This window comes from Neodiprion virginianus, chromosome 5 (genome assembly GCF_021901495.1).
Source record: "Neodiprion virginianus isolate iyNeoVirg1 chromosome 5, iyNeoVirg1.1, whole genome shotgun sequence".
Classification (NCBI taxonomy): domain Eukaryota; kingdom Metazoa; phylum Arthropoda; class Insecta; order Hymenoptera; family Diprionidae; genus Neodiprion; species Neodiprion virginianus.
This window is the reverse complement of record NC_060881.1, coordinates 14,555,670-14,579,067: the sequence shown is the minus strand read 5'-3', so window position 1 is coordinate 14,579,067 and position 23,398 is coordinate 14,555,670. Positions and strand designations below refer to the sequence as shown.

General features: G+C 40.6%; 1 protein-coding gene and 1 long non-coding RNA gene across 2 annotated transcripts; both read left to right on the top strand.

Annotated features, from left to right (window-relative positions):
- The first annotated feature begins 11,752 nt into the window (after nucleotides 1-11,752).
- On the top strand, nucleotides 11,753-15,584 carry LOC124305568 (uncharacterized protein K02A2.6-like). Its single transcript, XM_046765145.1, has 3 exons — nucleotides 11,753-14,225; nucleotides 15,303-15,463; nucleotides 15,576-15,584. Exons 1-3 carry the CDS (start codon nucleotides 12,032-12,034, stop codon nucleotides 15,582-15,584), a joined length of 2,364 nt encoding a protein of 787 aa, XP_046621101.1. The 5' UTR covers nucleotides 11,753-12,031.
- A 223-nt stretch (nucleotides 15,585-15,807) lies between these two features.
- Nucleotides 15,808-17,791, top strand: LOC124306524 (uncharacterized). The gene is made up of 3 exons (XR_006908637.1): nucleotides 15,808-16,408; nucleotides 16,794-16,798; nucleotides 17,781-17,791. It is a non-coding gene; the product is annotated as an uncharacterized LOC124306524 (long non-coding RNA).
- Nucleotides 17,792-23,398: the final 5,607 nt, after the last annotated feature.

Below are 23,398 nucleotides of genomic sequence, written 5' to 3'. Positions count from 1 at the left end.
ATTCCCGGTCGAACGTTCGAGGATCCACGGAGTGCGCTCGGTAATGCAGTTATCGATCCCGCTCGATGAGCATGATTTTCTTTACCGACAAAGAACACAACTTATCCCACAAGGGGTAAAACGACCGCAATTTCAGTCATTTTTACCGTCAATCATGGTCATTTGGAGAATATTTTACCGACAATCATGGTCATTTGGCGGATTTTTTACCGACGATCATGGTCATTTGGAAGATTTTCTTACCGACGAACGGTCGGCAGAGCACGTTTTATCTTACGTGAGTGGGGGTAACTTTGGATGGTGTGCGTCTGGGATGCATGTGTAGGCGGATTAGTCGGCTTAGTCGGTAAAGAAGGTGTTTCTACGCAGAACCCCCCTTGTTTATCTACTGAGAAATCAAGTTTGCGCAGTTACCATACGCTGGCATTAACTCATCAAAAGTTACAACCGAAAATCGGAGAATTTTGATTGCCATTTCTCTCTGGTTGATCTCACGTTTATTCAGCTGCGTTTTTCGAGTTACTGTATGTCCAATTATTCAGAAAAGTGTTATTATGATCAAATCTTGGACCAAAACTTTTCGGCTCTAAAACTGGAGAAATAGTAAGACATTTTTGGCGGAATCTTTGCGAATTCGACAAGTGTTGGTATAGGTTCTTCAATGCACTGTCTCGACGTCATTTTGCTGAAGAAATTGATTTTGCGCAGTCACAATACGCTGCTATTGACTTATCAAAAGTTACAACCGAAAATCGGAGCATTTAGATTGCTTTTTCTCCGCGGTTGATCTGACGCTTATTCGGCTGGGTTTTCCGAGTTACTGGATGGCCAATCAGTCACAAAAGGGTCATTATAATCAAATCTCTGACCTGAACTTTTTGGCACCAGAACTGGAGAAATAGTAAGACATCTTTCGCGAAATCTCTACGATTTCGACAAGTGCTGTAATCGGTATTCTAATGCACTGTTCCGACGTAATTTTGCCAGAGAAATCGATGTTGCGCAGTTACAATATGCTGCCATTACCTCATCAAAAGTTGCAACCAAATATCAAAGAATTTTGATTGCCATTCCTCTGCGGTTGATCTAACGCTTATTTGGCTGTGTTTTTCGTGTTGCTGTGTGTCCAATTAGTCAGAAGAGTGTCATTATAATCATATCTTAGACCAAAACTTTTCGGCACAAAAACTGGAAAAATAGTACGACATTTTTATCGAAATCTTTGCGATTTCAACGAGTGTTGGAATAGGTTTTCCAATGCACTGTTTCGACGTAATTTTGCCGAAGAAATTGATTTTTCGCAGTCACAATACGCTGCTATTGATTCATCAAAAGTTACAACTGAATATCGGAGAATTTTGATTGATATTCGTCTGCGGTTGATCTCACGCTTATTCGGCTGCGTTTTCCGAGTCACTGTGTGTCCAATCAGTCAAAAAAGGGTCATTTCAATCAGACCTGGAACGAGAACTTTTTGGCTCCAAAACCGGAGAAATAATAAGACATTTTCGGCGAACTCTTCGCGATTCCGACAAGTGCTGTGATGGGTATTCTCATGCACTGTTCCGACGTAATTTTTCGAGAGAAATCGATTTTGCGCAGTTACAATACGCTGCTATCAACTCATCAAAAGTTACAACCGAAAATGGGAGAATTTTGATTACCATTCCTCTGCGGTCGATCTAACGATTATTTGGCGGCGTTTGTCGAGTCACTGTGTGTCCAATTATTCAGGAAAAGGTCATTATAATCATATATGAGACCTGACCTTTTCAGCACCAAAACTGCAGAAATCGTAAGACATTTTTGGCGGCATCTTTTCGATTCCGACAAGTGCTGGAGTAGATTTTCTCCTGCACTATTCCCAAGCAATTTCGTACGGAAAATTGATCAGGCGAATTCACAATACGCTGCGATAAACGCATCAAGAGTTACAACCGAAAATCGGAGAATTTTGACTGCCATTCCTCTGCGGTCGATCTAACGCTTATTTTGCTGCGTTTTTTGAGTTACTGGGTGTCCAATCAGTCGGCATAGAGTCATTTGATCTGAGTCTGAGACCAAAACTTCACGGTTCCGAAACTACAGAATTAGTTAGACGTTTTTGGCGAAATCTTGCCGATTCCGAAAAGTGCTGGAATAGGTTTCCTTATGTACTATTTTGACGTAATCTTGCTAGAGGAATCGATTATGTGCAGTCGGAATACACTGCGATTCACGCATCTTAAGTTACAACTGAAAATCCGGGAATGTTGATCGCAATTTGTCTGCGGTCGATCTCACGCTTATTCAGCTGCGTTTGCTGAGTTCCTGAGTGTCCAATCAGTCAGGAAAGGGTCATTTCAATCAAACCTGGAACCAGAACTTTTTGTCTTTGAAACTGGCGAGATATCAGGACATTTTCGGCGGAATCTTTGCGATTGCAACAAGTGGTGTGATGGGTATTCTCATGCTCTGTTCCGACGTAATTTTGCCAGAGACATCGATTTTGCGCAGTTACATTACGCTGCCATTTACACATCAAAAGTTACAACCAAAAAACGGAGAATTTTGTATGCCTTTCCTCTCCGGTTGATCTCACGCTAGTTCCGTTGCGTTTTCTGAGTTCCTGGGTGTCCAATCAGTCAGGAAAGGGTCATTCTGATCAAACCTCAAACCTGAACTTCTTGGCTCCAAAACTGAAGAAATAGTAAGACATTTTCGGCTGAATCTTTGCGATTGCGACAACTGCTGTAATAGGTGTTTTCATTCACTGTTCCGACGCAATTTTGCCAGAGAAATCGATTTTGCGCAGTAACAGTACGCTGCTATCAACTCATCAGAAGTTACGAACAAAAATCGTAGAATCTCGATTACCATTCCTCCGCGGTTGATCTAACGCTCATTCGGCTGCGTTTCCCGAGTTACTGGGTGTCCAATCAGTCAGAGAAGGGTCATTTTAATTGAATCTGAAACCATAACGTCTCGGCTTCGAAACTCCAGAAATAGCAAGTCATTTTTGGCGAAATCTTGCCAATTTCGACAAGTGCTGGAAAAGGGTTCCTCATGTACTATTCTGACGTAATCTTGCTAGAGGAATCGATTGGGTGCAGTCAGAATACACTGCGATTCACGCATCAGAAGTTACAACTGAAAATCGGGGAATGTTGATCGCCATTTGTCTGCGGTCGATCTCACGCTTATTCCGCTGCATTTTCTGAGTTCCTGAGTGTCCAATCAGTCAGGAAAGGGTCATTTGAATCAAACCTGGAACCTGAAATTCTTGGCTTCGAAACTGGAGAAATCGTAAGAAATTTCCGGCGGAACCTTAGCGATTGCGACAAATGCTGTAATAGGTATTCTCATGCACTGTTCCGACGTAATTTTGCCGGAGACATCGATTTTGCGCAGTTACAATACGCTGCTATCATCTCTCTAAAACGATCCAACGCTCAGTCGACTGCGTTTTCCGAGTGACTGGGTGTCCAATCAGTCAGAAAAGGGTCGTTTCAATCGAATCCGGAACCAAAAGGTCTCGTCTTCAAGACTACAGAGATAGTAAGAAATTTTCGGCGAAATCTTGCCGATTCCAACAACTGCTGGAATAGGTTTCCTTGTGTACTGTTACGCCTCGACGTACCGCCTTGGCGAACCTTTTTCAAAATTCCATTTTACTTTATTTCTTTGATTCCTTCAATGCACAAATATTATTTCATCAAAATCTCATATTCCTATAACGGCGAGTTTCACCCCTCCTGGCAAAAGTTACGTAGAGACCAACAATGATCCCTCGTATAAGGTTTAACTTACTTCTGTTCAACTGGTACCAGGAACAGAGATAAGGGACTGCTGAATTAGCATCAGTAGCGCTTAGTCTGGAAATATCCCTTTTCTCAAGTTGAAACTGTAATCAATAACTAGGATAAACCACTAGCTTTGGAACCACTAAATCAAAATAGATTACTTATTAGGATGTTTGAATGAATGTGTGAACATTGCATGTATACATCTATCGTTTATATCTTCAATGTGTCACCGACTAGATTGAGAATCGTCGGAACACCGTCGAAGAGCGAGAAGTAACGCTGACCATGTGGATTCGGGCGCTAGGAGGTCGCCCTCGGACCTCATTGGCTAATTACCGTTGCAACTTATTACAACTGCAGCTCCTTGGACCCTCGGGCCCAAGAAGCCGCGTCTTTCGTCTGTCAAGTCGCGAGGTGCGTGGACGTCAACCCGTATTAGCCCTTCTTGAGCAATAGCAGCGTTCGGAAAATCTTAGTTGTGACCGGCCTCAAGTCTCGCGCTAATTCGTCAAATTCGAGCATTCAGTTATTCTGTTAGCTGCAGAAGACTCACTATCTTCTACGTTTCCATCTTTTCTGTGCTTCACTAAATCTCATCATTTCAAGAATAGACATTTTTATGCCATTCCATTTTCCATGATCAAATTCAGTTCGGCCCTGATTCAACCGAATCAGGTAATTTTAAGTGCTAATAATAATAATTACACTATCATTTTTAATAAATAATCGTTGGAATCATTTTTAACATACATCAAAATCAGCAAATTGACACTTTCAACTATAGCTTTCAAAAATAAGATATCATTCTAAGTCTACAAAGACTAAGTGACCGACGTTCAACATCGTTCGATTGATCAACTCTTCCGAACTTGAGGTGAGGCCCTGGTCCAGAATTGTACTGACGCAGACCGACACGATTCGACGGCTCTCAATCTCGTCGACCGATTCACCCGAAGATAAGTCAATCCGAGTGTTAATCTTCGAAATTGAACAAATTCTTGTTTCACCTTTGTAATCAAAATTTAGTTAAGTAATATTCATTTAAAAGCAAGTCTAGAATTGGTGGCTAGCTTCACTACCCTCAATTAAATCATACTTATTGTTCCCAAGAATTAACCAACAAGACTTAACAATAGGATGTATAATTGATTTAAGATAATCTAAAAAGAGAGATACAATATCGAATAATCACGACCAGCTAGTTATAACCATCGTTCAGAGTAGATGTTCCTGGTACCAAATAATAATATGCTCTAGAATAGAATAACACACGATTTGTATAAACTCGAACACTTAATAAATTGTTACTTTCGGCTCTTATGTCATTATCAGCATTGATTGTTACCAGACATTTCGATCACCAAATCGGAACAGAATATGATTCATCTTTCACCGGTTGAATCATAATAAACCATTTATTTTGAACGACCTTTTTTCCATTTTCATCATTATAAAATTGCCTCAACAATTTGAACAAACCTCACAGACCTGTACAGAACTATAGCAACACGATCGTACAAATTACCGGCTTATCGAAAGGTAGGTCTTTTCTCAGTTTTAATATTTATTCATTGTCATTACGTGGGAGCTTGATTATTCAATCAATCATTCACTACCACCGCTCAGTACACTCTCACCCCCACGTAACACAAGAATTGATGGCAGCGGTTGGATATTGTTGCTAAAAGTGAGATTTGTCTAAATAAAAATAAAAAAAAAATGAAAAAAAAAATTCTAGTTTTTGTGTTGAAATTGAAAGACTGGTCTAACGCATGAAAAAACAAGGTATCTTTCTTTCTAGATAATAATTATATAATTAACGACAAATTGTGCATGAAACTCCGCGATTTATTACTTGTGTATTTGTATCTCGTATACGTCATAATATCCTTATATCGTATATTGCCGAATTTTCCACCGGTCATTTGTGTAATGACTGTGTTCTCAATATTCACCTTAAAGTTGGTCTGAATTATTTCGTGTGCATAAACAACCCGTTACGATTTTGAAATGCCTAGCGACACGGGAAATCAGAGTGCGGAACGAACCAATGTATCCGCCCCAGACGCGAGTAATGCGATGATGACGTCAATGGCGGAGTGCTTTGCGTTGCAGCATAGCACATTGAATATTTGATATTTTGACGGGAAAAACATTCGTTTGAAAGATTTCTTACAGGACGTGCAGAACGGTTTAGTGTATGTTCCGCCGAATTCGGAAAGCGCATACGTAAGGTGCGTTCTGGGAAAATTGCAAGGAGCAGCTCGCGATAGTACATATGGCGAGACGTTCAATACGGTCAACGAATCAACAAAACATCTGAAAAGTCGATTTGCAGCTGAAAAGACTTATCCGTATTATCAACAAAAGATCGCGAATATACGGATGAAACGTGATGAAGACGTGAGCGATTTCTACGATCGATTAAAAATCTTGGTCAGTGCAGCTCGCGTAGCTTTAGAAGACGAGTACGGAAAAACTGACGTCGACGCGGTAATGAAAGTACTACAAGTGAACGCGTTGGATGCTTATATTCGAGGACTGCCTGAAGCTATCGAAAGATATGTTGAAGGACGTGTAAAGACATTGGAAGAAGCGTTTAAGTTAGCGCGAAAAACAGAAAATCGTATGCGTCAGGGAATAATATCTTCCGGAGAAACACAGAGAGTACAAATTCCGCGACCGAACTCTCCAATAAACTATAACCAAAATAATGCGCCGCGATTGTACTCGAATTATGGCATCTCAGACGGAGCGGAGACACGCGCGAGGAGCCCGTCACCGAACGCGGCGATGTACAGACAACCGACGGCAAACGTCACCGATCGACGATCACCCGAACCGAGGGGTTATTACCCATACGGCATGCCCGCTCACTCCCAGTCTCAGTACCAGCAACCGCGTGGTTATCAATATCCGCCTTGTTTTCCACAACACCCGTATTATTATCCGCCGATGACATATCCGTATTTACCACCTTATGGATATCCGCCCACAATAAATCCTGCATCGTTTCCACATAGATTGGGATCGCCGGGAGCAAATTTAAATACGGGCAGATCGAATTCGCCAAATTCAAACACCCGTTCATACGACCCGAATCAGCAGTCCCGCTTTAACCAAGCAAGGTTTGATAACTCAAACGTCAGAACACGGTCACCATCTCCGCGTAGAACGTCCGAAACAGCTGAATCTTCAAACTTGAACGCGACTCGTCGTCCGGACGCAACGGCGAGGTACGCGACACCCGAGCGTCAACCGACGGTCCGTTCCGCAGAACCGCCGGCCGGTGCATCGATACGTGCGGAACAGATCGAGAATCGCCACTGATCAGGATGACAGCTCCTGAATTAAAAGAACACTCAGCAATTTTTCTAATAGACACCGGCGCAGATATCAGTCTAATTGAAGCTAATGTTTTACATCCTGACGTTTTAATCAGTGTACACGAAATTTCTACGATAACGGGAATAACAACCGATAAAGTTAAAACTTTGGGAATAACAAATTTGACTTTACAAAACGAACCAAGTAAATTTCACGTCGTACGGTCAACCTTTTTGCTAAATTGCGACGGTATATTAGGTAAAGATCATTTGCGCGAGCGTAAGGCTGAGATCTCTTTTACACATAACACCTTGGTAACGAAAACTGACCCGATTAGACCGATACGATTTATCGGATACGAAGAACATTCCGATATCGAAACAAAACCGCAAAAACGATTCTCTAAAATTCGTGCGCGCACAAAGCAAGCCATTGGCATTGACGTAATCAGTTGTGGCACAAAAGAAGCATATTTGCCACGCGTAGAAACCATAGACGGCGTATACATTGGTGAGGCTGCAGTCTCGGTACAAGATGGCGTATGCCATGTTCTTGCAATTAATACCTGGGATAGAGATATTGGGATAGAAATTCCACCACAAGAAGTGATACCTTTTGAATATCACAACTTACCGGAGGAGCATGAATATCACGATTCAAGTTCAGAAGACTTAAATTTAGAACCTGTAGTGACTGATCGATTTACAGAAATTCAATGAAATTGCATTTAGATCATTTAAATATAGAGGAACGCGACCACGTATTAGATATCATCGAGGAATTTCCAGAATTATTTCATTTACCTGGAGATAAATTAAAATCTACACCCGGCATTCAGCATCGTATAACAACCGAGGATGATATACCGAATAATACGCGACAATATCGGTTCCCTCCAATTCACAAAACCGAGATTGAAAACCAAATCAAAGTTAAAATTGACAACGGAATAGTTCCTTCAAATTCACCGTATAATTCACCCGTGTGGATTGTACCCAAAAAACCCGGTTCTGCGGGTAGAAAACGATGGTGCATGGTAATCGATTTTCGGAAATTGAATGAAAAGACAATTGGGGAAGCGTATCCATTACCTAACATTACAGACATTCTTGATCATCTCAGTGAAGCGCGATATTTTTTAACTTTCGATCTTGCCAGCGGTTTCCAACAAATTGAAATGGACCCCCAAGATAGAGCAAAAACCGCATTCACAACACCAAACGGTCATTACGAATATCTCAGAATGCCTGAAGGGCTTAAAAACGCGCCCACTACATTTCAAAGATTAATGGATCAAACATTACGCGGACTACAAGGTGTCGAAGTTTTCGTTTATATAGACGACATCGTAGTTTGTGCAAAGAATTTAGAAGAACACGGTGAGAAAATCCGCCGGTCATTTAACAAATTAAAAGACGCTGGATTAACGTTACAACCAGACAAATGTGAATTTCTAAAAACAGAAGTGGCTTATTTGGGCCATATTATTGGCAGATCAGGAGTTAAACCGGACCCGAAGAAAATTACCGCGGTTCGACATTTTCCACAACCTGAAAATCCTAAGAACATTAGACAATTTTTGCGACTCGCCGGTTACTGCAGGCGTTTTATTAAAGATTTTGCGGGAAAGGATAGGCCTCTTACAGACTTATTAAAGAAGGAATCACCATTTATTTGGGGAAAAGATCAAAAGAAAAGTTTCAAAATATTACGGAAGTATCTATACCAATATCCTATCTTGCGGTACCCAAATTTCAAGAAGCAATTCACGTTAACTACCGACGCATCCGACTATGCAATCGGAGCCGTTTTGAGCCAGGAAGTGGACGATTATGACATGCCCGTCGGCTACCTGTCTCGTGCTCTGAGCTAAGCGGAACAAAATTATTTCACAACTGAGAAAGACTGTTTAGCAGCTCTATATGCCGTACTACGTTTTCGACCTTACCTTTATGGCCGGAAATTCAGACTGGTTAGTGATCATGAGCCATTACGCTGGATCGACTTGATTAAAGATCCCGGGCAGCGACTAATACGATGGAGGCTTAAGTTACGAGATTACGAGTATGAATTCAAACACAAAGCTGGACGACTGAACATTGACACAGATGCATTGTCGCGCAATCCAGTCCCTGTTACCGACGGCATTAACCAATCGTCGGAGTCGTCTGATAGTGGAAACGATAGTGACAATCTGATAATCAAATCTGTAGACTTATTTCCAAAATATTCAGACTATTTGAAAATAACTAGAACAGCTGATATTGAAAATCCAAACATTATTGAAGTACACGAAAGCGTTTTTGATAAACTTGACAATTATGCGCATACTGTTTCTGTAGATCTTGAAATGAGTTCCGGTATAGCAAGCGATTTTAGGAAAAAATATGGGGTACCGGAACACCTTCGCAGTCAAGCCGATATGCATTCAGTAGCTGAATTAGAACTACTAAATCAGAAAATTTATTATATTATGACAAAATTAAACTTTTGGGACAAACCAGAGTGTGAAGACATGTACCTCAGTCTGATCAATTTTCGGAAAATTTTAAAGGATGACTCAGTTAAAACAGTTAGAATACCTAGAATGGGATGTGGTCTAGATAAATTAGCATGGAATAAAGTAAGAACCATGTTGCGATTTATTTTTAAAGGAACGGGAATCAAAATTTTTGCTTGTACAAATTTAAAACTAATAGAAAATCAAAAACTCCAAACGATATTTGCTATTATGAACCCTTGGTCAAACTTGAAGGTCAGGACTAAACGCAACCAATGGATGATATTACCCATTGATTCAAAAATTTCAAAATGACCTGCTCCAAAAATAAATCAACCATTAGCTAGATCAGACTCAGTCCCAACAAAAAAATCAGCTGACGAAACATTCCGTCCAAAAACAAAGACTACCATAGAGCCTGATGAGAACGCGATCTCAAAAAGAACTCGATCGAGAGCTAGGACAACAACAGGAAGTAGGCAAGCTCTTTCTGAAGACTCATCCGACGATGAATCTTCCGAACCGCCGGCCTACCGGAGGCAAAGAAGCGTATTGCCGAATTTAGGTCTTGAACAACCCACTACATCCCAGGGAACACAACAACCTGAACAATCAGACATACAGACTGACGCACGAACCGACGACGACAATGAATCTGATTCTGAGCCTGAAAATATAACTGTGAAATTGAAATCACCGCGTGACAGAGATAGCGATTCGGATGATGATGTATTTTTGCAAGCACAAGCGAGTCATAAAGCTAAATAATCTATAGATCCTAAAGAACAAAGGAAATCATTTCACTTTTTAATAAATCTTTGCGCAAAAGAAGTAATCTGAATCCGAAGGAGTTGCAAGATTCATTTGAAAGCTTTGACAAGACCTTGCACGAAAGGAGTCTTCTAGACGACTCCAGTAACTCGAATGCAGATGAAATGGAGATACCAGGCCATATATCAGAGGGTGAAGGATTAGACGAAACCATTCGTGAGGTACTCGACGAAAATGATGAAACTGATGACGATGAACCAAATAATAAAATTGAAAGATTTTTAGAAAAAGTTGAGAGAAATCAAGGAAATGATAGCGAGGCTGGACAGACTAGTACCAATCAAACTAATTTGAATGAGTCAGTAGTTAGTCGACCTTTGCAAAAATCGGCATTACCAACACCTATAGTCGCAACCAGGCCAATAGCACTCTCAACCCCGTATCCTTCGAATATGATACCTGAGTTGAATGAGGTGGGGGACGTTTCAGCAAAAAGCAAGGTCTGCAAAACGCCAAGGCGTCTACAGCCGCAACTAGAAGTCCGAGATTTACCAAACCGAATTGAAATGATGGAAGGTATATTACCAGATTTAGATACAGTATTGCCATTAGAAATTCTAAAAACGGGTTACCATTCACGGAATAGAATTTCATTCAGTCGGGAAAATTTGACATACAGAAAAGACAATTATGTTCATTTCATATCAATAGATTCAGAATTTTCTATACCAGTCGGCAGATTATATAAACGATTCGGAATTAATAATTGCAGACGATCATCGTGATGCAAAACCAAAATTAGGCCAAGTCATTATTACAAAAACGGGAAAATATAGCATATTTAGCCTCGTAGTTAAACGAAAACACTTTCACAAAATTGAATTACATAACGTCAAGGTAGCCTTGGGAAATTTGAAAACGACTTTATTAGATTTGAAAATAAAAACATTTAGAATTTCAAAATTAGGGGATATGACTGACGAACTATCAATAGATATCTCGAATTTATTAATAGATATTTTTGAGGATGAAGACATAGACATTACCATCTGTTCAGGTATAACCGAGATACCACCATCAGAAATACGACTGGACATAATTTCGGAAATGAATAGTGGACTAATGGGAGGACACAAAGGCGTGACCAAAACATATCGAAGAATCCGCGAAAGATTTTAATGGCCACGAATGGGAGAGGATATCAGTAATTTCATTCGAAGATGCGAAAGCTGTCAAGAACAAAAGCTAGTTCGCGTAAAGACTAGAGAGCCAATGCTAATAACGGACACTCCAGCTGAGCCGTTTGAGAAAATTTCGCTAGACACAGTAGGTCCACTTCCGCAGACCCCTAGTGGCGATAAATGTAACATATGTAAGCCTAGCTACTAGCGACGTTATGTAATAACAATGGCACTCACGAATTGTAGCGCTAATGCGCGAAGAACACTACGACACAGTCAGTCGTCGACCAACCTTCGATCTGTGTACAGCACATATCAATGTAAATAAATGCCTTCTAAATATACTCACTGCCTTAACTCATTTCTATTCTCCGATACATTACAGTGGCGACGAGGTAAACTGGTGCGCGTATTAAAATAAAATATTAAAAATTAAAAGTGAATAAATACCGCATTTAAAAATACTAATGAGTAATAAGAAAAACATCTCGTGGATTTATGATTTGAGTAAATCTCAAGTAATTGAAGAGTTAAAAAAAAGGCAAACATTTGAAGAAGAATCATTAACATTAGACAAATTGCGAAAAATACTAAAAAAGTTAGTTAAAAGTGAACAAAAAGATTCTAGTGAGAGTTCTGAAGGCAGTACAGAAAACTTAGATAAAAAAGAACTTGAAGTGAAAACAATCACACTAAAGAAAAAAATGGAATTTAACGCAAAAGTGAATTTCGAATTGGGTCAAGATGATTGGGAGCAGTTCGTAGAGCGAATGGAATTTTACTTTGAAGCAAACGAAATTAAAGAAGAAAAAAAGAAAAAAGCGATATTTTTATCAAAAGTGAATTCAAAAATATACGCGGAAATTCGAAAAATCTGTGCACCGAAAAAACTCAATGATGTAACACTAACTGAAATTATTGACAAAGTAACAAATCATCTAAAACCAAAAGTGAATGTTACTGTGTTGCGTTCGCAGTTCCGTAGAAGGAATCAAAATATGGGTGAAACTGTTGCGCAATACGAAGCAGCATTGCAAGAATTGGCGACAAAGTGTGAATTCAAAGATTCTTCAGATGCCATTAAAGACCAATTTCTAAGCGGCATACTCAGCGATGACATTCGCGAAACACTTTTCAAGTTAGAAAATCTAACTTTAGAATTAGCCTTGAAAACAGCGACGGCTTGCGAAGAAGCAAAAGTAGCGTCGAGTAAGGTAAAGGCAAACGGTGAACAGTCCGAAAACAAACAAGACTTGTTACAGCTTAAATCAGAAATATTCCGGGGCTCCGCAAATAGAAGGTTCAATCACAAGCGAGGCTCTACATCTCACCAAAACAAAGGAAAATTCCAAAGCAAAAATTCTTCACGATACCAGCAGCGAAACAAAAACAATACACGTAACAATTCGAACTCAAACTGCCATCGTTGCGGAAAGCCGAATCACGAAGAAATCAGATGTTGGCATAAAGACAAAACATGTAACAAGTGTAACAAGAAAGGGCATCTCGAATCAGTCTGCTGGAGCGGCGGTAAAAACCAAGCAACATTGAAAAATCTACAAGAGAAGAAAGAAGATAAGCAGTCAAGCACGGACGATGAATCATGGTTTGACGATTTTTTTCGAATAAGCGTAAGTGATCCTGTAATGAAAATTAACTCTTTAGAAAAAAAAGAGAAAATCGATCCGCAATATCTAAATGTAAAAGTCGGTAATAAAGTTTTGAAAATGGAAGTAGATGGTGGCGCCGGAATTTCGGTTATAAGTCAATCAGATTACGAAAAATATTTTGCGAAAAATGAATTAAAAAATTGTAACTTGAAAATTAATTATTACTGCGGTAAAGAAAGTCGACCGGTAGGAATTTTACGAGATTTAAAAATTGAATACGAACAAATCGCGACTACTGGAAATTTATATGTTATGGAAGGAAGCGGGGTACCACTTCTTGGACGCGATTGGTTATCAAAACTAGGCCTGTGGCCCTTAGAAATAAAAGAAAAAATTGTAAAACCTTGCTTAAGCAATACTATAAATTGCATAAAAAAAGAAAACGAGTTAGAGGCTTTAAGAGAAAAAATTTTTGAAAAACATGCAAATTTATTTTCCCCGGGGATCGGAACTTTTACTAAAGGTAAAATAAAAATACATTTAAAAGACAACGCAGTTCCGATTTACCATAAACCAAGAAGTGTACCGTTCGCACTAAAAGAAAAAATAGAAAATGAATTAGATCGCCTAACGAAAGAGAAAATAATATCTCCAGTCGACGTAAGTGAATGGGGAACACCAATCGTTCCTGTATTAAAGCCGGACGGCACAGTGCGAATATGCGGAGACTATAAAGTAACCGTTAACCCTTTGATGGTGATCGATAGACACCCTTTGCCGCGAGTCGAACACTTAATTGCTGAAGCCCAAGGCGGTGAAATTTTTTCAAAAATTGATCTAAAAGAAGCGTTTGCACAAGTAGAAGTTGAAAACAGCAGCAAAGATTGTTTAACGATTAGCACTCACAAAGGGTTATATCGACCAAATAAATTGTTTTATGGTGTTGCTTCGGCGCCGGGTTATTTTCAAAAGAAGATGGAGCAAATTTTCGCAAAAGTACCAAACGTTTATATATTTATCGATGATATTTACATCAAAGCTAAAAATATAGGTGAAATGTTAAAAACGCTTGAAACTGTATTCAATATTTTGGAAGAATGCGGGTTAAAAATACGGAAGAGAAAATGTGACTTATTGCGCGATCGTATTCGTTATTTAGGCGTGGAAATTGATAAAAATGGTGTACGCACAATAAACGAGAGGATCGAAGCAATCGATAAAATTCCAGAACCAAAAAATTTAAAACAGTTACAATCGTTTCTAGGCACAATAAATTATTACGAAAAATTTATTAAAAATCGAGCAGAAAAATTCGCTCCACTTTATAATTGTTTGAAAAAGAATAGTTTCAATTGGACGCAAGAATGCAAAATAGCCTTTCAAAACGCGAAAACTGAATTAAAAGCAGGCAATCTACTGATCAATTATGATCCAAAAAAACCGCTTATACTAACATGCGATGCGTCCGATAACGGAATTTCAGCTGTTTTGTCGCATCTAACTAAAGATGGCGAGCGTCCAATTGCATACGCTGCTAAAGCGCTAAATTCACATGAAAGAAATTACGCAATTATTGATAAAGAGGCGAAAGCAATAATTTTCGGTGTCACCAAGTTTTATGATTATATCTACGGTAGAGAATTCACATTAAAAACCGACAATGAACCGCTAGTGCGTATTTTCGGTCCAAAAAAAGGGATTCCGATAATGGCGGCTCGAAGACTGCAGCGTTACGCAGAATTTCTAAGTGCTTTTAGATATAACATAAAATATGTAAAATCATCTGCTAATTGTGCGGATGGACTCTCACGATTGGTTAACCTTAATGAAAAAGAAATAAATGTAAAAGAAAACACTTATTTGAATTATATAGAAAATGAAACAAATGAATGTTTAGATTGGAAAATTGTATCGAGAGAAACGCGGAAAGACTTAGTATTAGCAAAAGTTATGAATTACGTTAAATACGGATGGCCGAAAGGCAAGTTGCCAGACGAAATTACACCCTTCCTGAACCGAAAGAACGAACTCACAATTGAGCAAGATTGCATTTTATGGGGATATAGAGTAATAATACCAGGAAAAATGATCAATACAATTTTGAATGAACTGCATAAAACGCACTTAGGAATAGTAAAAATGAAAGCAGTTGCGAGATCGTTCTTTTGGTGGCCCGGGATTGACGCGTGCATTGAGCGTACAGCAAAGGCGTGTGACGAATGTGCGCGCGAGAGAGACAATCCGCCGGCGAGCTATTTAAATCCGTGGAAATGGCCATGCGGCGCTTGGGTGAGAATTCATTCCGACTTAATAGGGCCGATAGACGGGTTGACTTTCCTATTAATATTAGATGCTCGATCGAAATGGCCAGAAATTTTTTTAATGCCTAACACTACTTCAGAAAGTTTAATAAAAATGTTTCGTCAAGTTTTCGCACGATTCGGGTTTCCTGAGTGTTTAATAACTGACAACGGACCGCAGTATACAGATCTAGAATTTAAACTATTTGTAAAAAAATCAGGAATAAAACATGTAAAATCAGCTGTCAAGCACCCAGAAACTAATGGGGCTGCGGAAAATTTAGTGCGAACTTTCAAAAAAGCGTATAAAAAATTGAAAAGACAGAGGTTATCCACTCAAAAAGCAATTGACACATTTTTATTCGACTATAGAACTACTAAACATTGTACAACCGGAGAAACCCCTGCTAAACTAATGCTCGGTAAAGAATTGAGAACACGATTCACTCTTTTACTTCCAAACACGGAGCAAAAAGTTAATGAAAAACATGATTGTCAAATTCAACATAAAAGGGGGAAAAGAATAATCGAATTTAAAGAAGGCGATTTAGTATGGGCGATGAATTTTAGCAAAAACGCTGCTCCTTGGTTGGAAGCAAAAATAAAGAGTAGAATCGGACCAGTAAACTATTTGATTGAATGGGAATCAGGTAAAGTGGATAAACGCCACGTCGATCAAATAGTAACTCGTGAAACGGTTGAATTAGATGACGTTGCACAGACAAACGAAAAAGCTAACGTTGAGAAAACTGTGTTATTGCGTAGATCCGCTCGGCTCCTAGAGAGAGAACAAAAATTAAGCGGAGAGAAAGTGTAACATATGTAAGCCTAGCTACTAGCGACGTTATGTAATAACAATGGCACTCACGAATTGTAGCGCTAATGCGCGAAGAACACTACGACACAGTCAGTCGTCGACCAACCTTCGATCTGTGTACAGCACATATCAATGTAAATAAATGCCTTCTAAATATACTCACTGCCTTAACTCATTTCTATTCTCCGATACATTACAATAAACATATCTCAATCTCGTCAACCGATTCACCTAAAGATAAGTCAATCCGAGCGTTAATCTTCGTAATTGAACGAATTCTTGTTTCACCTTTATAATCAAAATTTAGATTAGTAATATTCATTTAAAAGCAAGTCTAGAATTGGTGGCTAGCTTCACTACCCCCAATTAAATCATACTTATTGTTCCCAAGAATTAACCAACAAGACTTAACAATAGGATGTATAATTGATTTAAGATAATCTAAAAAAAGAGATACAATATCGAATAATCACGACCAGCTAGTTATAACCATCGTTCAGAGTAGATGTTCCTCGTACTAAATAATAATATCCTCTAGAATAGAATAACACACGATTTGTATAAACTCGAACACTTTATAAATTGTTACTTTCGGCTCTTATGTCATTATCAGCATTGATTGTTACCAGACATTTCGATCACCAAATCGGAACAGAATATGATTCATCTTTTACCGGTTGAATCATAATAAACCATTTATTTTGAACGACCTTTTTTCCATTTTTATCATTATAAAATTGCCTCAACAATTTGAACAAACCTCACAGACCTGTACAGGATTATAGCAACACGATCCTACAAATTACCGGCTTATCGAAAGGTAGGTCTTTTTTTAGATTCAATATTTATTCGTTGTCTTTGCGTGGGAGCTTGATTATTCAATCAATCATTAACTACCACTTTTCAGTACACTCTCATCCCCACGTAACAACGTACTAAATTTTCTTTGAGTTCCAACTATTGATGCGTCAATTGCAGCGTATTGTGACTGCGCCCAATCGATTTCTCTGGTAAAATTGCGTCGGAATAGTGCATGAGAAAACCTATTTCAGCACTTGTTGAGATCGGAAAGATTTCGTCAAAAATACCTCACTACTTTTTCAGTTTCAAAGCCGAAACGTATTGGTTCCAGATTTGATTTAAATGACATCTTCCCTACTAACTGTATAGCTAGGAACTCAGACGACGCAGGGGAGAAAGCGTGTGATGAATGGGTGAGGAATGGCGGAAGAAATTCTTAGTCTTTTGGTTGTAACTTTAGATTTGTTGATGGTAGCATGTTGGCACTGCTTGCAATTTATTTCTTCAGCGTAATGACCTCCGAATAGTGCATGAAAGAACCTTCTCCAGCACTTGTCATAATCGCGGAAATTTTGCCAAAAATTTCTCACTATCTCACTAGTTTTAAAGCCGAATAGTTTTGATCACTTATACGATTTGAATGACACTTTTCTGACTCATTAGCAACCAAGGGACTTAGAAAACGCAGCGGAAGAGCGTGCAATCAACACGAGAGGAATAGCGAACTATATTTTTTTGTTTTCCAGTTGTAATTTTTAAAGCGTCAATCGCGGCGAATTGTGATTCTCCCTCTCGATTTCTCTAGAAAAATTACGTCGGAATAGTGTATGAGAAAACCCATTCCAGCATTTTTTAAAATCGCAAAAATTTCGCCAGAATCGCTTGACTTTTCCTCTAGTTTTCAAGCCGGAATGTTTTGGTATCAGATTTAATTGAAATGACCAGTACCTGACTGATTGAACACCCAGGATCTGAGAGAATGTGGCGGAATAAGCGTGAGATCAACTGGAGAAGAATGACGAACCAAATTTTTCGTTTTTCAGTTGTAACTATTGATTCGTCAATCGCAGCGTATTGCGACTGAGCCTTATCGTTTCCTCCGGCGAAATAACGTCGGAATGGTGAGGAAGGAAACTCATTCCAGCACTTGTCGAAATTGCAAATATTTCGCCAAAAATGCTTTACTATTTCTTCAGTTTCGAGGCCTGAAACTTTAAGTTTCAGATTTGATTTGAATGACATCTACCTGACTGACTGTGTAGCAAAGAACTCAGAAGACGCAGCAGATATAGCGTAAGATCAACGGAAGAGAAATGGCGAACAAAATTCTCCGTTGTTCGGTTATGACTTTTAATGTGTTCATAGCAGCGTGTTGCGACTGCTTTCAATCGATTTCTCTAGCAAAATTACGTCGGAATAGAGTATGAGAAAACCTATTCCAGCACTTGTCAATATCACAAAGATTTTGCCAAAAATGCCTTACTATTTCTCCAGTTTTGAAGTTGGAAAGCTTTGGTATGAGATTCGATTCAAATGACCCATTTTTGATTGATTGGACACCCTGGAGCTCGGAAAAGGCAGCGGGATGAGCATGAAATGTAACTGAGACAAATGGCGAACAAAATTATCCGTTTTTCGGTTGTGACTTGCGATGTGTTGATAGCAGCCTATACCGACTGCGCTCAATCGATTTCTCTGAAAAGATTACGTCGGAATAGTTGATGCGAAAAAGTTTACCAGCAGTTGTCATAATCGTGTTACGTCCTCCAGACTTCTTATTCCTTTCTCACGCTTGGTTACCTTACGCTCTGTAGTCTACTCTTATCGTCCGCGAGTCAGCAGATTCTTCTGTAACTCGCGGCTAGCTTGCCTTCTACATCCCGCTAAACTAAGCTGATCCATCTTAGCGCTCAAGCAAGACACCTATCCCTCTAAAACAAGACCATACCCTTTTCCCTCGACCGACTCCGTTGCATTGACTACTGATAAACAATCATATACCTTAAATCGTTTACCTTCCCTTAATACCGATCCCTTTTTATTCCATTCACTTCTTGCATTAGGAGTAGTAGCACGCAAGTGGATAGTCGACGTGAACGGACCCTTCAATAGCCAAATAACATCTTGGCTGGGCGTGGAGTAAGCTCCGATTACCGCTCATCGGAGCCTACGCAATCTACCCCGTAACATTTTGGTGGCAGCGGTTTCGCCCGTCGACCTACCCGTCAGTGCAGTGCTGCATGTTTTCTACGGAAGTGTTCAGTGCTCAAAATATCCAATGCCGTACCAATCAGTGATAGCCGTGATACAAACGTACTCTGGCCCACAAAGTACTGTGACAGGCATGCAGAACCTATTCAACTCGCCACGAACATAGGCTCTGCAAAGAGTCCCCAATTTCATTAACTCCGTCACATTTTGGTACTATTGAAATTCATCCATACGTACGACGTCGAATAACTGTGTAGCGAGTGGAAATTCAGTGCGATAGCTGAGTTAAGCTGCACACCGCATCTAAACACATCACTTTTCGAACCGACAAATATTAAATGGACCCTTCCCGCTCATTCGGACTCCTGCAACCCTGTTAAGACGAGAATCTGGACCCGAAAGTGGCATCGCCCTAAGACCTGGATTACCACACTCATTTATCAACACGCCACGGAGTACTTCATCTATACCCTCCTCGTGCCGACGCATGACGTGTATCGCCTCTTCAAGTTTCACCTGCGTCCAGCTGCCTACAATCATGCTGTACTCTGTTTTTGCGTTCACCTTCGCCCTGTGAGTCTATTTTAAGTCTTAGTGTTAAGTTTATATTTTCATTTCTGTACTTGCAACACCCTGCCTAAATCAATATGGCGCCAACTAACGAAACCGGTTCAAATTTTTGGTCAGTAAAAGATGTCATGCCGACAATCCCCCCTTTCGACGGCCACAACATGCCCTTTGACTCATTTGTAGAACAATTACGTTACGTAGAGACTCTTATAAAAGCTTCGGATAAAATGACTTTCGCCAAATCTGCGCAATCAAATGTTACAGGCCCGGCTTCTCAATATTTAATAGGCATTAACTGTAATGACGTCGAGGACCTCATAATTGCCCTCAGCCGAGCATACCGCCCGGATATCCCCATACGTCAGTTATCTGCTTAATTAGATAGAATTACACAACAACCATATGAGCGCATCATAGATTACTCGTGCAGAATAAGAGCAATATCAAAAGAAATAAAAACAGCGATCATAACCAAGCGAGCACCAGACTTAGCAACGCTTCTACTGAATGATCTAAAGAAGAATACCGCTAGATCGTTCATTAGGGGGCTTCGGCCAGAATGGGAGTGGAGAATCGCTACTATCAGACCATTACCGACCTTCGAAACTGCCGTCACCATCGCCGAAGGTGAAGAAGCCGAGCTAATTAACCCTCAGATGCAATTCTCTGCACAATATTTTACCCCCGCTACACCCATGTGCCTGCCGTTACCCCCCCATACTGCCCCTCCGTCTCAGGTGCCCGCCGCGGCCTCCTTTATCCCCCCCCCCCCCCTGATGTCATTGCCCACACCTGGTTACGCTCATCAACCAGCGCCTCGTACCGAGCCCGGACCTTACGCCCAAGCGCTCGAACCGAAAACCTGTTCTGCTGGCTACATTAATGCTCTGCCCAGCAGTTGTCAATTTTGTAACCGGCAGGGTCACTCCATCACGTAATGTCACCGTCTGCAAAGTAAAAGATATTGTACCAAACGTCGCAGAATGGGCCACTTCCACAATGAATGCAACATAAACCAAGAACTACACTGCGACAATTGTAATCGCAGATGCCACACAGCAGACCGATGTAGATCTTCTCCGCGTAATATGTAAAATCAAGGCAATGCAGGCTCAAATAAACATTTAAACGGGAACATCGCCCGCGGGGAGAACGCGCCCGCGAGCAATGCAAACAACTAGCGTTCTGATCTTCAAGTCATATCCTCATAATAGCTTTAGCTGACCCTCCACTAATTTCGATCGACACCCCCGAGCTAATGAAAATATCTACATTTATTATTGACACCGGTGCAGACGTCAACTTGGTCAAAGAAAGTTCCGTTAGGCCCCTCGTACGACGAACAACCGACGAACGTTTGACGCTGACTGGTATAACAGACAAAAAGACGCAAACTATCGCAAAAAAATAAATCTCATACCTTTCACTTAGTCCCCGACTCGTTTCCGATTCCGCACGACGGTATCTTAGGCCAGCCCTTCTCACGAAAAGAGAAAGAAACTATTTCTTTTAACTCAAACTCGGTGATGCTTGGATCCTCATTGCCAATTCACTTTGATAAATTCGATGAACCCTCGTCCGCGCCCGAAAAAACGCGCGTAATTACAATACAGGCCCGTACCGTGAAAGCCATCCCACTAATAGTTGCGAACCCATACACTAAAGTAGGCTACCTCAAACGCATCGCTTTAGGCAACAATGTTCTATGTGGTGAAGCGTTAGTTGAAAACCAGAACGGCATCGCTTACTTGTACGCGTTCAATTGTAACAAATCCGCCGTAGAGATAAGACTCCCAACAGTAACCCTAGACGACTTCGACGAGCCACTGAGTACAGTCATGCCCAACGCCACGCCCACTGCACCGAGTAACCACCACAGCGATGCCCGCGCCAAAACCCTCGTTTCGCACCCAGGCCCTCTCCTCAGCAACTCATTAATCCTTTCTGCCGCCAAGCGTACATCGCGACCGACTAATAATCCCCCCTCCTGCCCCATCCAGTTCACTGACCTCGCGCAACTGCAATCCGATCCTCCTTTCCCTGACGACAGTACACCCTGTCCCGGTGCCGCAACAGTGCTCTTGACTGACAGTAGGTCAGAAAGATTGGACGTCCTAAAGAGCAGCTTACATCTTGATCATTTGAATGACACCGAAAAACAATCTATATTTGACCTCGTAACAGAATTTAATCATCTCTTTCATCTTCCAGGTGATAAATTAGGCCACACCAATTTATCTCATCACACTATCCCCACGACGGACAATGCGCCTATTCATACCAAACAATACCGTTTTCCCAAGATTGACAAAGACGAAATCTAATCCCAAGTTGATGAACTACTCAGGCAAAATCTTATTCAACATTCCTCATCTCCGTATAACTCCCCGGTGTGGATCGTTCCCAAAAAACCGGATAGTGACGGCAATATACGATGGCGTATGGTAATCGACTACAGAAAACTTGACGAAAAAACAGTCTGCGACGCATACCCCATTCCCGATATCACGGAAATCCTTGACCAGCTTGGCTCAGCTGAATACTTTTTCACATTCGACCTTGCTTCCGGGTTGCACCAAACTCCCATGCATCTGGATCACAGCACGAAAACTGTATTTTCGACACCTAGAGGCCATTATGAATTTTCTCGTATGCCCTTCGGACTAAAGAACGCCCTCGCCACGTTTCAAAGGCTCATGGGCCAAGTCCTCCTAGGCCCACAAGGCAACTAGATGTTCGTATATTTAGATGATATAGTTATTTACGCTCGAAACTTGCAAGAACATGAAATTAAATTTCGGAAATTAATGAAGTGACTAACGCTGCTGGTTTAACTCTACAGCCAGACAAGTGCGAATTCTTGGGCAAGGAAGTCGTTTACCTCGGACACCTCGTAACTGAGTCACGAGTAAAACCTGACCCTGGTAAATTAATAGCTGTAAAAGAGTATCCTGTCCCCAAAAGTCCCAAAAATGTTAGACAGTTCTTTGGCCTTTTAGGTTACTACCGAAGATTTGTTCCAAATTTTGGACAAATTGTTAAATGCGTTAACAATTTAACGAAGAAGGATACCCCTTTCATCTGGACGTCCGAACATCAGTCTGCCTTTGAAACCGTACGCGATTGTTTATGCAAAGAACCATGTCTACAACACCCAGACTTCAACAAACCATTTGCGCTCACTACAGACGCGTCAAAATTCGCGATAGGTGCAGTTCTCAGTCAAGATAAAGACGGTGCTGACCTACCGGTTGCATACGCATCCCGAGCCCTCAAGCCCGCTGAATTAAACTACTCGGTACCTGATAAAGTATTCTTAGCCGCCTACTGGAGTATGAATCACTTCTGCCCCTACATCTATGGTCAGTAGTTCACTTTAATAACAGACCACGAGCCAGTCAAATGGGTAAAAAGCGTCAAGAAGCGTAATTCCCGTTTATTACGATGGAGCTCAGAACTGGCAGAGTACGACTTCGATACGAAATACAAGTCCGGAAAATCTAATACCAACGCTGATGCTCTGTC

What these genes read in the sequence shown, in the direction of transcription:
- LOC124305568 (XM_046765145.1), top strand. Translation starts at nt 12,032, where the DNA reads ATGAGTAATAAGAAAAACATCTCGTGGATTTATGATTTGAGTAAATCT. An exon ending in CATCAAAGCTAAAAATATAG is followed by an intron (nt 14,226 to 15,302) that starts GTGAAATGTTAA and finishes AAACGCACTTAG; the next exon opens with GAATAGTAAAAATGAAAGCA.